Source organism: Podarcis liolepis (assembly GCF_965112155.1).
Source record: "Podarcis liolepis genome assembly, chromosome: 11".
Classification (NCBI taxonomy): Eukaryota; Metazoa; Chordata; class Lepidosauria; order Squamata; family Lacertidae; genus Podarcis; species Podarcis liolepis.
This window is the reverse complement of record NC_139565.1, coordinates 61,757,331-61,771,976: the sequence shown is the minus strand read 5'-3', so window position 1 is coordinate 61,771,976 and position 14,646 is coordinate 61,757,331. Positions and strand designations below refer to the sequence as shown.

At 49.9% G+C, this 14,646-nt stretch overlaps 1 protein-coding gene across 14 annotated transcripts in view; it reads right to left on the bottom strand.

Moving 5' to 3' along the window:
• CELF4 (CUGBP Elav-like family member 4) overlaps window positions 1-14,646 on the bottom strand; it is an 800,084-nt gene that overhangs the window by 52,857 nt on the left and 732,581 nt on the right. For 8 of the 14 annotated variants that reach the window (XM_083466083.1, XM_083466084.1, XM_083466085.1 and 5 more), the window contains exons 7-8: window positions 6,934-7,081; window positions 6,130-6,279 (exon numbers count right to left, since the gene is read on the bottom strand). In XM_083466083.1, coding sequence (XP_083322209.1) covers window positions 6,130-6,279; window positions 6,934-7,081 — 298 coding nt within the window. The remainder of the gene's footprint in view (window positions 1-6,129; window positions 6,280-6,933; window positions 7,082-14,646) is intronic. The other 6 variants (XR_014517250.1, XM_083466073.1, XM_083466074.1 and 3 more) reach the window with 1 other exon arrangement.

Here is a 14,646-nt window from a genome sequence, read left to right as displayed (position 1 = left end):
TCCTCTCCCTGCCTTGGCTGCGGCTGAGTCCATGTGCCACCTGCCACAGCGGCCGCACTGTTTCTGCTCTGCTGCAGTTTGCCTTCCTCCAAAAGCTCCACTAGTTGTCTCGCTGCCTGCTTACATTATTCCACCCGATTCATTTCATTGCAAAGGAAGCACAATGCAAATGGGGGAAAAACAAGTATGTACAGTGGTACCTTAGGTTACAGATGCCTCAGGTTACAGACTCCGCTAATCCAGAAATAGTACCTTGGGTTAAGAACTTTGCTTCAGGATGAGAACAAAAATCGTGCTCCGGCGGCAGCAGGAGGCCCCATTAGCTCAAGTTGGTGCTTCAGGTTAAGAACATTTTCAGGTTAAGAACGGACCTCCGGAATGAATTAAGTTCTTAACCTGAGGTACCACTGTATTGTTTGTGGACTGCAAGCAGCAACAGCAGCAAACCCTGGTCACGTTTGCAGGATCAATTTCCATCCTGGACAAGGGAGGAATAAGCAAACATTGGCCATTTCTGCCCCCATTTTTGTTTCTGCTGGAATCCTCCAACATGCCCTAGTATGAATCAGCCTTCGGTGCAAGCCTATCAGAGAAAGAAGGAGGCTTGCCTGGCCTGACGCTTTGCATAGAAAGCAAGATCTGAGCTCGTAAAATGGAAGACTAAGCCGAGCTGATAAAACGGATGTCCAAAGTAACTTCTCTTGTCATCTCAGGGCAAAAGGCCCTTCCCAGGGCAACTGGCTGAGAAGAGGAGTCCGCCTCTCTCTTAATCCCATCATTTCCAAATCCCAGTGGAAAAAGCTTCTCTCAGCCAGTCGCTTCTTTTGCAAGGCGATCCCGGCCAGCACGAGACCGTGTGACCATGGCGCATAACCTTCCATAAACCTGGAGACATAAAACAAGCCAATGACCTCCTCGACAACCATAAATATGAATTTAACGAAGGCAGCACTTATTCATTAGGTAGGAGTCGAGGAACGACTCCCAAGTCCTTCAAAGAAAGTAGATCTGTTAATGTCACTTTCCCCGAGTGTCTGCCCGGTGCCAGGAAGAAAAAGAAAAACCAAAGTCAGCATGACGTTGAGTGCTTCGCCCGGGAATGATCCTCAGAAAACCCACAGCACTGATAGAGTTATCAGCTGACATCGAGGGAGATGTGACACAAAGGGACAGAATGCTGGGCAGAAACAGCATTCCAAAGGCGATTTCCCCTGAGAAAACCTGTGAGTGCTATAGGGTTTCACCGGCCAGTGTTTAAAAAGAGAGAGTCCAGGCAAAATAATGAGATGTTCTCAGGGGCGGGGAGCCTTCGCCGGAAACAGGAGCCCTGGATTTCCTTGGCAGCCCTCTCCTTAGTGGCATCTCAGACCTTCCATTCTCAAGTTGCCCTTCCTCTTCAGACAGCCAACGGAAGACAGGAGCACTGGAAGCTGCTTTCTAGTGAGACACATCAGTGGTTTTTTCCCCACCGGCTGGCTGTTGCTCTCCAGAGTTTGAGGCAGGAGCCCTGTCTGCCTTGAACCAGGGATCTAGCTGTCTTATGGAGACCTTTGGAATAAAGTTAAGATTCTAGTCCTCATTGTTCTGGAGAAAGGGTTGATTTAAAGAGAGGCGTAGGAAAACGACTTGTGCCAGGCTAGAGTGGTGCAGCTCAAGCCCATGCCTTGGAAGCTTCCTAGTCTATTTGCAAAGGCTTTATCCTATAGTTCCCATAAGGTAAAGGTAAAGGTAAAGGTAAAGGGACCCCTGACCATTAGGTCCAGTCGTGACCGACTCTGGGTTTGCGGCGCTCATCTCGTTTTACTGGCTGAGGGAGCTGGCATACAGCTTCTGGGTCATGTGGCCAGCATGACTAAGTCGCTTCTGGCGAACCAGAGCAGCACACGGAAACACCATTTACCTTCCCGCTGGAGCGGTACCTATTTATCTACTTGCACTTTGACGTGCTTTTGAACTGCTAGGTTGGCAGGAGCTGGGACCGAACAATGGGAGCTCACCCCGTCACGGGGATTCGAACTGCCAACCTTCTGATCCTAGGCTCTCTGGTTTAACCCACAGCGCCACCCACGTCCCATACCTACTCTGAACTCCTAGCTTCACGCTTCCCTCTCCAAGCACCCTAGATATTTCTATCGTGAGTTTTCTGGACCTGATTCTAGAACCCAGGGTGTGGGTTCTAGAGACCCAGGTCTCTTTATCTGTCCCATGGGAAGCTATCTCGGCCAAACCCCTCACAAGGCAACAGTCAGCCCATGCCTGCTCCCCCCCATGCCTGACTAGACTGCATCCTTGAACTATGAATTTTTTCAGCATTGCCTAGTGGTTAGAGCAGGGGTCTGCAACCTTTAAGACAAAAAGAGCCACTTGGACCCGTTTCTGAAGAAAAAACAACAACTGGGAGCCGCAAAACCATTGCAACATTTAAAACATATATCTCTGACAGCGGGCGGGAAGGTGACGTCGGGGCGCTGCGTGACTAACAGCGCCCGCCACAGTAGGGAGTGTCGGGGCGCACAATGCACCTCCTCCCCTCGCTAGTATCCGCCCCGGAGCCGCGGCAAAGGTGTAAAAGAGCCACATGCAGCTCCAGAGCCGCAGGTTGCAGACCCCTGGGTTAGAGTGATGGACTGGGGCCTGAGAGTCCAGGGTTCAAATCCCCATTCAGTCATGAAGCCCATGGATGTGACGTTAAGCCAGTCACTGTCTCTCACCCTAGCCTCCTCTACAGGATGTGAGGATAAATGAGGAGGGGAGGGCAAGTCTCTCTGCCTTGAGCAACTTGGAGGGAAAGGTGGGACAAACAAACAAACAAACAAACAAACAAACAAACAAACGTATCTCCCTTATTTGGTGGGTGGGATGGGGCAGGGAGGTATAACAACTTCAGACTTTTGCAGGCTTGGAATATAGCCTTTTGTAAAAAAAGCAATGACAAACCTAGACAGCATCTTAAAAAGTAGAGACATCACCTTGCCGACAAAGGTCCGTATAGTTAAAGCTATGGTTTTCCCAGTAGTGATGTATGGAAGGGAGAGCAGGACCATAAAGAAGGCTAATCGCCGAAGAATGGATGCTTTTGAATTCTGGTGCTGGAGGAGATTCTTGAGAGTCCCATGGACTGCAAGAAAATCAAACCTCTCCATTCTGAAGGAAATCAGCCCTGAGTGCTCACTGGAAGGACAGATCCTGAAGCTGAGGCTCCAATACTTTGGCCACCTCATGAGAAGAGAAGACTCCCTGGAAAAGACCCTGATGCTGGGAAAGATGGAGGGCACAAGGAGAAGGGAGCGACAGAGGACGAGATGGTGGGACAGTGTTCTCGAAGCTACCAACATGAGTTTGACCAAACTGCGGGAGGCAGTGGAAGACAGGAGTGCCTGGCGTGCTCTGGTCCATGGGGTCACAAAGAGTCGGACACGTCTAAATGACTAAACAACAAAAGTAAAAGTCATATCCATTGACCGACCCACTTTGCATCCAAGAATTTCTCAATGACAGAGCATGGCCTTTGGGCTGAAGAAGCTTCCTTTCACATGGATTCAACGTGGCCGTTTTCCTTCTAAGTCTTAACATCCCAGAGCAGATTGCATTAATGCTGCCTCTATACCTCAAATGGCTCCCGACTTCATAAACCGCATGGCTATTTTTGCTGAGAAGTGCTTTTCCATTCCCCCAAAGCAGTGAGCAGGGTAAGACCTCTTGGCTGGAGGCCATGCCTTCTAGATTCAGGTCAACCCCTCTCTGCTCAGCGTTACCAGTAGCAGCAGAGGCAGCCATCGTGGTGGGGAGAGGCTGTTTGCCGCCACTTTGCCTTAAGAGCCACCTCCGCAAGGTCAGGATCAAAATAAATAAATAAGCGGGCGAGTGGGAGGGCTCGCTTCACCTTCTGCTTAAATCCAATTTAAATCACTCTCCCCAAGCCTAATCTATATCCATAATTATATCATTTGGTACAACAAGCCTGCGAAAGGTCCTATGAAATTTATGTAGATTAAAATTCATGGGTGCCATACTACGGATCCCCTATTATGAAGATTGATTAGGACAGCTGATGCAGTGATTAAAGAAGTGCGCGTTTACTGTTGTAATTAATTAGGCATTCAGACACAACAATAACGGCAATAACCGGAAGAAAGCGCTGAGCCGGCAGAAAATGGCAACTGGCCCTTGGCTTTGGGGGGCTTTGCTCGGCTGCTTTTGCAAGGGGTTCAGCGATAGCTTTGGGGAGAGGAGCTGCATTAAATGGCCAGCCATGTGGGCCTTTTTAGGTCAGTAAGATTATGAACATTGAGAAGGCCAAAGAAGAACATAAGGACCTAAGAAGCTGGACCTGGTCAGTGGACCATCTAGTCCAGTGGCCACCCAAACGCTCATAAGAATATAAAAAGAGTTTGCTGGATCAAGCCAACAGCATGCGCTCCAAACTTTCTCCAGTGAAAATAGGGACATCCTATTCCATCATCATCATCACATCATAATTTTATTATTTATATCCTGACCAGGTTGCCCCAGCCACTCTGGGCAACTTCCAACGTACATAAAAACACAATGAAACATCAACCATTAAACAGGGCTGCCTTCAAATGTCTTTTAAAAGTCAAATTGTTGTTTATCTGTTTGGCATCTGATGGGAGGGCATTCCACAGGGTGGGTGCCACTACCGAGAAGGCCCTCTGCCTAGTTCCCTCTAACTTCACATCTTGCAGTGAGGGAACTGCCAGAAGGCCCTCGCAGGTGGACCTCAGTGTCCGGGCTGAACGATGGGGATGCAGATGCTTATTCGGGTATACTGGGCCAAGGCCATTTAGGGTTTTAAAGGTCAACACCAACACTTTGAATTGTGCTCAGAAACATACAGGGAGTCGATGTAGATCCTTTAGGACCACTGTTATGTGGTCCAAGAGGTTGTTCCAGTCTGGTTTTAACTGGATTGTGAGCAAATTTACAGTTAATATTTACCATTTTGAACTGTATTGTGGTATTATATTCCTTAGTGGGCCATGCAAGCTGCTCTTCTGAATAATGTTTTTTTTGTAGGGTAGGGTGGGACAGTGGCGTAGCGTGGGGGGTGCCAGGGGTGCCGGCCGCACCGGGCGCAACATCTGGGGGGGGGCGCGAGTCCAGAGGGAAGGGACAAGTTCCTTCCTCCGCCGGGCTCCCTGCTGCCACCGCCAGCCTTGTGCCCTAGCGCGCGCGCCCCCGCTGCCGCTGCGGCTGCGCTCCACTCACTGCTCGCAGGAGGAACAGCCGCTGCAGCAGCACCGATGTTGCCACCGACGCCTGGCCGGGCACGGGCAGCCTCCGCACCCCTACGCCGCCGCCATCCCCTCGGCCCAGCCACAGGCGGCGGCTGCATCTGCCGACTGGGAGGGAGGAGAGCTCCGAGGGGCCTCGCTGCGCCCAGCGCTCCCCAAAACCCTCCGAGAGGAAGCCGGCAGGCGGGCGAGGGTCTCCCGGCAGAAGGGGGCGCCGCTGGCTCCGGCTCTCAGCACAAGTCTCAGCGGGGGGGGGGGGGAGGACGGAGCACGGCTGGAAGCCCCCGGACCCGGCCGGGAGGAGGAGAGGCGCTCGCCAAGCCCGGATCTGGAGCTCCACCTACAGCCCAAGGAGAGGAGGGGGCGGGCAGGCGCCCGAGCGGAGGGGGCTTCGGCTGCCTCAGCCCCCCCGGGGGCTCCGTAAATAATAAATTTAATAAATTCCTGCTGAGCCTTTGGGGGGGGGGGTCCTTGGCTCCTTGGCCCCAGTGGCGTAGCGTGGGGGGTGCAGGGGGACCAGGCGCAACATCGGGGGGCGCGCTCGCACTCAAGTGCTAAAATCCACGGGTTAGGGGGCGCAAATTACTTGCCTTGCCCCAGGTGCTGACAACCCATGCTACGCCACTGGGGTGGGGGACACTGGTGATGAGTTTTTGGAACCAGGGCGGGGGCTCCAAAATTGTTGGGAATCACTGGTCTTGACGACAGTAGCTTCTGTGGATTGGAAGTGGGTCCAGCAGTCTGAGAGTAGGCGACAGATCAGTCCAGTGAGTGGGTCCTTCTGATCCCTGGGACCCCTGGCCAATGCTTAGCTGCATCGAGTGCCAACAACGGACCTGGGGAGGATATAAGACTTGAGGCTGGTTGGTCTTACCTGGGTAAGGGTGGATGCCGTTGGCAAACACGGCTTCTGCGGCAGGCTGCCCGTTAGCCTGTGGCGGTAGGCCAGTGAAACCATTCACCCCAATGGGAGATGGGATACTAGGCACGGCTGCTGCGGTGATGCCGGGAGGTGTGCTGCCACCTAGAGGAGGGGTGGAGAAGACAACATGAAAGCGGGATGCCCTACAGTTGCTAGTATAGTCATACCTCGTGTTGCGTTTGCTTCAGGTTGAGCATTTTCAGGTTGAGTCCCGCGGCGACCCGGAAGTACCGGAAAGGGTTACTTCCGGGTTTCACCGTTTGCACATGCGCAGACGCTCAAAATGACGTCATGCACATGCGCAGAAGTGGTGAATTGTGACCCACGCACGTGCAGACGCGGGTTGCGTTCTGCTCATGCTGCGAACGGGGCTCCGGATCGGATCCTGCTTGCATCCAAAGGTACCACTATATTACTTGTATACTACGCTTCATCTGAAGACCACAGGGCGGTTCACACCAGAAATAGACAAAATGAGAACACAAGATACATGATAAAATGGAAGCAAAAGCAAACCAATAACCCCTCCCACAAACAGCCCCCACTGCCCGCTCAAGGACCTCACCTAAGAAGGAGAGATTGGTAACTGGGCAGTAATTATTTAGATTTTCTGAATCGAGGGAGGGTTTCCAGAGGAATGGTTTTATCACGGCCTTCTTCAAACAGACAGGGACTGCCCCACCTTCAAGGAGGCATTTATTCCCTCCCTGGCCCAGCCAGCTGCCCCCTCCCTGCCAGGTGCGGTGGGATCCTCACCTGAGGTGGGCGTCATGGGTGCGGCGGCCAGGCCGTTCATGTTTAGCGCTGCCATCTGCTGCATCTGAGCTGCTGCGAAGGCCGCCATGGGGTTTAGGTAGCCGCCTTGCGCCACGGATGCCATAATGGCGGCCTGCTGCTGCATCAGCTGGAACAAAGAGAGCAGGGAAAAAATATCACGCATTCACTGGCAGGGCAGCCCCAGAACGGAGGCGGCCACTGCTGATGTCACAGCCGCGCATTTCCAGGGCCTCGGAGGGACTCGAGGATACCCACACTTTCCCAACAGGGCAGTTTGAACCCATAAAGACTTTTCAGCTGGTTATAATTACTCAACATTTGTGTCAGTTGCCCCACCCGCTGGCTACTTTGCATCGAAGCAAATTTGCATGTTGACAAAGCTTGCTTGGGATTCAGAAGGAAGTGAGAGTTTTTGAGTGGTGGAAGTAGCAGAAGAACAGCTCCTTGCAGCTTTTATCTTGGTTTTGTCTAATCGATGTTCCTTCTGACTGTTCCCCCATGTGGTGGCTCCTGGAATTTATCTACTCTGGAAAGCCATTTCATCGTACACTTTGCCCAGTCTAGTGCCTTCATAATAAATGCTCCCCTATGGCAACAGATGGTGCTGTGGTCTAAACCACAGAGCCTTGGGCTTGCCAATCGGAAGGTCGGCGGTTCGAATCCCCACAATGGGCTGAGCTCCCGTTGCTCGGTCCCTGCTGCTGCCCACCTAGCAGTTTGAAAGCACGTCAAAGTGCAAGTAGATAAATAGGTACCATTCCGGCGGGAAGGTAAACGGCATTTCCATGCACTGCTCTGGTTTGCCAGAAGCGGCTTAGTCATGCTGGCCACATGACCCGGAAGCTGTACGCCGGCTCCCTCGGCCAATAAAGTGAGATGAGCGCCGCAACCCCAGAGTTGTCCGCGATTTGACCTAACAGTCAGGGGTCCCTTTACCTTTTATGGAAACAGGGGGGCCTGCCACAAAATGCTGCAGTGTTGAAGTGCTCCTGTTCCAGGTTGCAGCCAGTCATGCCCTTTCCCAGGGCATTCCCTTCCATTCCTGAGTTTCCATTTCCCCTCAAGGGTCTATCAGAGTTCTGTAGCCACCGAGCATGCTGGGTTGTTCCTGGGCTTCCCTCTCCCCTAAGTTCCCCCTTTCTTTTGGTCCTTCTGAAAATCTTGGGGCTCCCCTGCAAATCTGCTGACACCTGCCTCTTGTTCATGAGTGGCATCATTCTGACTATGTAAGGATCAACACTCTAAGCTTGGATGTTGGAAGCAGAGGGAATGTGATGGCTTGACCTGGTGTCAGAAACAAATAGGGGAAGTTGGCCTGAACTAATCTTGAATCAGTTTATTAAGTATGACTGTGATATTTAATAAATTAAGCACTCAGATGAATTTTGTATTATTGTTAGGAGTTGCTCAGGATGTATTTTAATTGATTGCCTGGTTTTATGTTAATGTGTTATACAGTTGACGTTAGCCTCTCTGAGCTCGGTTTTGCCCGGGGAGGGCGGGGTATAAATAAAAATTATTATTATTATTATTATTATTATTATTATTATTATTATTATTATTATGCAATCAGGGCAAGTATTTCAGTTTGTCAGATGGAACAATCCTCCTTCTCTTCCCTTTTCGTGCAGTTCCATGGATGCTCCTAACCCCTCCAGAGCCTATTTTGGGGGGTACGTGGGGAGACCAGGGTGAGAAGGTGGGGAAAGCCCCATTGCACAATTGGAAGCTCTTCAGCAGGGCTTCCGCCGATGGGACACTTTAGTTAAGAGCAGAAGAAAAGTCTGCTGGATCAGGCCAGTGGCCCGTCTAGTCCAGCATCCACTTCTCACAGTGGCCAACTGCAAGCAGGATTCGAGCGCCAACATCCTCTCCTCTCCTGTGGCTTCCAACAACTGGAATTCAGAAGCATTGCTGCCTCCAGCCATGGAAGCAGAGCACAGCCATCGATAGCCCTCTCCTCCATGAATTGTCTAATCCACTTTTAAAATCATCTAAGTTGGTAGCCATCACTGGGGAAGGGAATTCCACAGTTGAACTATGCACCGAATGAAGAATATTTCTTTTATCCATTGTGAATCTTTAAATATTCAGCTTCACTGGCTGTTCCATTGTTTAACTCTCTGCTTTACGAAGAAGTACATTCGTTCTTGTCAGAGCTGCTTCCAGATCCTAGCTCACAGAGGATCACGCTAGCCAGCGATCATTAAGTAAAAGTCTTTATTGAGTTACAGTTTCCATTCTCAAGCTGCTGCGTGCAACTCTACGTCTTATGCGTTAGATCGGCGAAGCTCCGTCTGAGTCTCCGCCCCTTGTACACCAACTTAATATCCTAGCCCTGCTCCACCTTTTCCGCCTGACTGTTCTCCTCTGGGTCCCTCTGCCCCCCGGGGTCTCTTCCTTCCGGGATTCTTCTGACGCCGACCCCCCGGACCCTCCTGTCTCCTTGCGCCGGGCTTTAGGACCTGGCTCCCTTTCCGGGCTGCCTACTGCGTCACTTTCCTGTGCATTTGAACTTGGCGCGCGCGCCCAACCTTCCACTTTCCGTCTGACCGTTTCTTCGCTCCGCTCCCCGATGGAGGTGTGGCCACTCCTGACTCGTGACCTCCCCCCTGTTGTGAGCTGCCAGCGCTTGATCCCTGGCGCCCTTCCTCTTCCCTGCTCTCTGGCGGTGACGCTGGTCCCGATTTCCAACTGCTCCCCTCTGAGTCCCCTCTGGCTCTATCTTCCTGGGGTGTCCCCCTAGGCTCCCCCCTTGCCCTGGCCACTGGTGCTCCTTTCTGTGAATCTTCTGATTCACTGGAAAGACTCGGTGATCTCGGGTCGTCGTCATCACTCATCTTTTCTTCTGCCTCCTCCCCCTCGCTCTCTGTTTCCTCCCTTGCCCTTGCCTCTGCTCCTGAACCCCTGACAGTTCTTCTTATGATATATTATTTTGCAATTTTGCAATCCTCCCATAGGAGTCCAGGGTGCTTTGTTTTATCAAGTACAGTCGTACCTTGGATCTGGAACGGCTTAGCCGCTGAATATTTCAGCTCCCGAATGATTGAAAACCAGAAGTGAGCGTTCTGGTTTTCAAACTTTTTTGAAAGAGGAGGGAGAAAGGTTGTTTTCTGCTGCCCCAGAGAAGCGGACACGGAGCAATGGATCCAAACTACAAGAAAGAAGATTCCACCTAAACATTAGGAAGAACGTCCTGACAGTAAGAGCTGTTCGACAGTGGAATTTGCTGCCAAGGAGTGTGGTGGAGTCTCCTTCTTTGGAGGTCTTTAAGCAGAGGCTTGACAACCATATGTCAGGAGTGCTCTGATGGTGTTTCCTGCTTGGCAGGGGGTTGGACTCGATGGCCCTTGTGGTCTCTTCCAACTCTATGATTCTATGATTCTATTCTATGATTCTATGAAAGCAAAATGTCTGACGGAGCTTCCGCGGCTTCTGCACCTCCTCATTTAATTCCTGCAACAACCCTGTGAGGTTAGGCTGAGAAAAAGTGACTGGCCCAAGGTCACCCAATGAGCTTTTTGGCCAAGTCTCCCAGTTCAGCACCCTAACCCTGACTCCACACTGGGTGAAATTGCACTACATGCATGACGGCTGTGCAGTTTTGGGAGGAAGAACTTGCCTTATTTGTCCCTCAATCGCTCCATGATCAGGTAGGATTTTATTGTGAGATATGGGCCTTTCTGAGCAGGCCTCCAACAAGTCATGTAACTGAATCAGTTGCAAAGTTTGTACGGAGACTCAAAAGCAATGTTTACAGAATTATGATAGGGTTCTGGTTTCCAAGTTTGCCGTAATCTCACATGATTTTTATCAGTAAAACATGTGGCTTTCCTATATTTTTGAGATTCCTGTCCTTCCAGAGTATGGAATCCAATATTCGCTTTTGGAATGTGAACATCTGTGGACTATTAAGAAATCTGAACTGAAGATATGGAAATGTATGCTGATTTAAACAATTCATTAATAAATTATCTGGCCAAAATGCATATGATTAATGGACTAGGATTTCTCCTTACCCAATTACTTTAACTAAACAGCGCTTAGCTATGATGATAGGTGCTTTCAACAGACGTCTTGGGCAGTGTTGAAAAACAGAGTAATTTGGGATGAGGGCTTTTTTCTTTTTCTGCCATTGTGTCCAATCAGAGTAAAAGTGCTTGCCTATTATCAACGAGGGAGTTGGGTATGCTTAGCTTGGCAAAGAGAAGTCTGAGAGTTAACATAGCTATCTTCAAATATCTGCTGTCACATGGAAGATGGAGCAAGCTTGTTATCTGCCACTCCGGACGGTCGATCCCGAACCAATGGATTCAAAGTACAAGGAAGGCAAGGAAGAACTTCCTGAGGGTAAGAGTGGAACAGACTCCCTTGCAAGGAGATGAACTCTACTGGAGGTTGAGGTTGAATGGCCTTCTCTTCAGGGATTCTTTACCTGTGATTCTTGCTTTGTATGGAGGTGTACTAGATCAGCGGTTCTCAACCTATGGGTCCCCAGATGTTATTGGACTACAACTCCCATGATCCCTGAGCTCTGGCCTAGTTCAACAACATCTGGGGACCCACAGGTTGAGAAAGGCTGCTCTAGGTGAATCTTGAGGTCCCTTCCACCCTATGAGTCTAGGATCTGCTTCATTTGCTCTTGATGATATCAACATGGAGGAAACCCTGATTGGCCATATATCCTCCTCATCATGTGATCCCCAAGTGGCTGGGTTCACCTATATGGTTACTCCCAGAAGGACAACCCTTTAAAAAAAAAATGTCACCGAAGGAGCAGCAGAGCAGGAAAACAGGGCCCAAGTGCAAACAATGAAGCCATCTGTGTAATTTAAGGGGAGGTGGGAATTATTATTCTGTTATGTACTGAGTTGAATAGGATCCAAAAGGCAGCAGTCTGATTGGTCCTAGAAAAATAGGATTCAGAATGCAGCAGTCTGATTGGTCCTAGAACAATAGGATTCAGAATGCTGCAGTCTGATTGGTCCTAGAACAATAGGATTCAGAATGCAGCAGTCTGATTGGTCCTAGAACAATAGGATTCAGAATGCAGCAGTCTGATTGGTCCTAGAACAATAGGATCCAGAATGCAGCAGTCTGATTGGTCCTAGAACAATGGGATCCAGAATGCAGCAGTCTGATTGGTCCTAGAACAATAGGATTCAGAATGCAGCAGTCTGATTGGTCCTAGAACAATAATATTCAGAATGCAGCAGTCCGATTGGTCCACAGGAGCCACCCAATCCAGCTCCAGATGGAAGTGAATCTGCAACCTGATTGGTCTACAGGTGAATCCCGGAATTAGCCAATCACATGGGGCCCATAGTGTAAATAATGTATATAAAGCAGACATTCTGGGGGAACTTCCATTCCTCCTCACCACTATGACCTGAATAAAGAGCATGAAATCCACTCTCGACTCCGAGTATATTTCATATTCCTTCCCGGAAAGCGCTGCTTCTCTCCCCAAAATCAAATCGGGAGAGGACCCAGAGCAGCAATGTTTCTTTGAGCTTATCTCCATATTGTTTAAATTCCATTGGGTGTTGGGATTCAGTGATGGCAAAGCCAAGCAGTCATTGCTGCAACCTTCCAGCCTCCCTTTCCTGTAACTTTTTAATTGGCTGCTGTTGCCAGGCAGGGAATAAGCCACCCCTCGCTCCCCCCCTACAACCAAGAATTCCCCACACTTGCTGCTGCAATTTTTTTTTTTTTTTAATGTCCTTAGATCTGTTTGAAAGGAAAAGTGCTAAAGAAAAAAGCTGGACCTTGCTATGATTTTCTGTATCTTGGCACACATCATGTGGGTGTCAAGGTGGCAGCTTCCTGTTTGATTGTTAATTACCCTTTCTTACTGCATGCCGCGTAAGACACTTTCACATTTTAATTAGCGATTTACTCTTCTTTGTAATTACTGATGGAGTGATTAGAAGCCCTTTTCTATTGCTGCACAATGGCAGACCCCCCCTCCCCCTTTTCAAGGAGCACACCCGTTCATCTGGAGTCGGTGGAATTTATTCTCTGGATTAGGCAGTGAGCAGGTGATTTTGTAAAGTACACCCAGAACGGGAGCCTGGAAGTGAAATCATGCTGGCCTTTAAGAAACATGGCCTGCGCTCACTTCCCTGTGCGCTTACTTGGGAGTAAGTCACACTGAACCCAACAGCACTTAATTCTGAGTAGAGCAGCGCAGGCTTGCACTGTTGACATGCCAGGGCAAATAATAATAATAATAATAATAATAATTTATACCCCGCCCATCTGGCTGGGTTTCCCCAGCCACTCTGGGTGGCTTCCAACAGAACACTAAAATACAATAACCTATTAAACATTAAAAGCTTCCCTGAACAGGGCTGCCTTCAGATGTCTTCTAAAAGTTTGGTAGTTGTTTTTCTCTTTGACATCTGGTGGGAGGGCGTTCCACAGGGCGGGTGCCACTACTGAGAAGGCCCTCTGCCTGGTTCCCTGTAACTTGACTTCTCGCAATGAGGGAACTGCCAGAAGGCCCTCGACGCTGGATCTCAGTGTCCGGGCAGAACGATGGAGGTTGTGACGCTCCTTCAGATATACCGGACCGAGGCCGTTTAGGGCTTTAAAGGTCAGCACCAACACTCTGAATTGTGCTCGGAAACGTACTGGGAGCCAATGTAGGTCTTTTAGAAGACATCTGAAGGCAGCCCTGTTTAGGGAAGCTTTTAATGTTTGATGTATTACGGTATTTTAAAATTTTGTTGGAAGCCACCCAGAGTGGCTGGGGAAGCCCAGCCAGATGGGCAGGGTATAAAGAATAAATTATTATTATTATTATTATTATTATTATTATTATTATTATTATTATTATTATGGTTGGCTCAGCTCCATTTGCTCCTGCTTCCTGTGTGCGGCGGAATCGCGGGACAGGGAAGCCAAATGCAGAAAAGCATTGCAGTGCTTCGAACACCTCCGGAGAGGAAGTCCTATAACTCTGGGAATGGGAGAAGAACTATAAACGAGAGATCTGGCCTTTGAGATGTATCTCTGGGAAGATTTATGGCAGGTGAGCCGATTCCTGTAAGGGTCACGGCTTTCTCCTGTAAAACCTCCGCAGCGTGTCTTGATGTGACACGAGGCCATTACAATAAGCACGGGGGGGGGGGGGTTGCATCCTTATATCTTCCTGCCCAGGATGAGGGGAAGGTCGACCCCTTATTTATTTATTTTGTCTCCTCCTTTCCTAAGGGACCTAAGACGACAAGAAGTTTCCTGCTGGGTGAGAGCAAATATTTCTTTGCTTCAGCACCCTGAGGGATGGCTGCCATGGCTTGAGTGGCAGACTAGGATCTGGGAGACCAGGGTTCGAGTCCCCACTCGGCAGTGAAGCTCACTTGGGGGTCAGTCGCTGCCTCTCAGCCTGACCTACCTCACAGGGTTATTGTTGTTGTGGGGCTTAATGAGGAGCCGGAGAACCATCACCTTGAGCTCCTTGGCAGAAAAGGTGGGATATAAAGCCCTAAACAAACTTGCGCTCCATTTCAGTCTGTGGAATTGGCACTAGTACAGGTAAGGTAAAGGTAAAGGGACCCCTGACTATTAGGTCCAGTCGTGGCCGACTCTGGGGTTGCGGCGCTCATCTCACTTTATTGGCCGAGGGAGCCGGCGTACAGCTTCCGGGTCATGTGGCCAGCATGACTAAGCCGCTTCTGGCGAACCAGA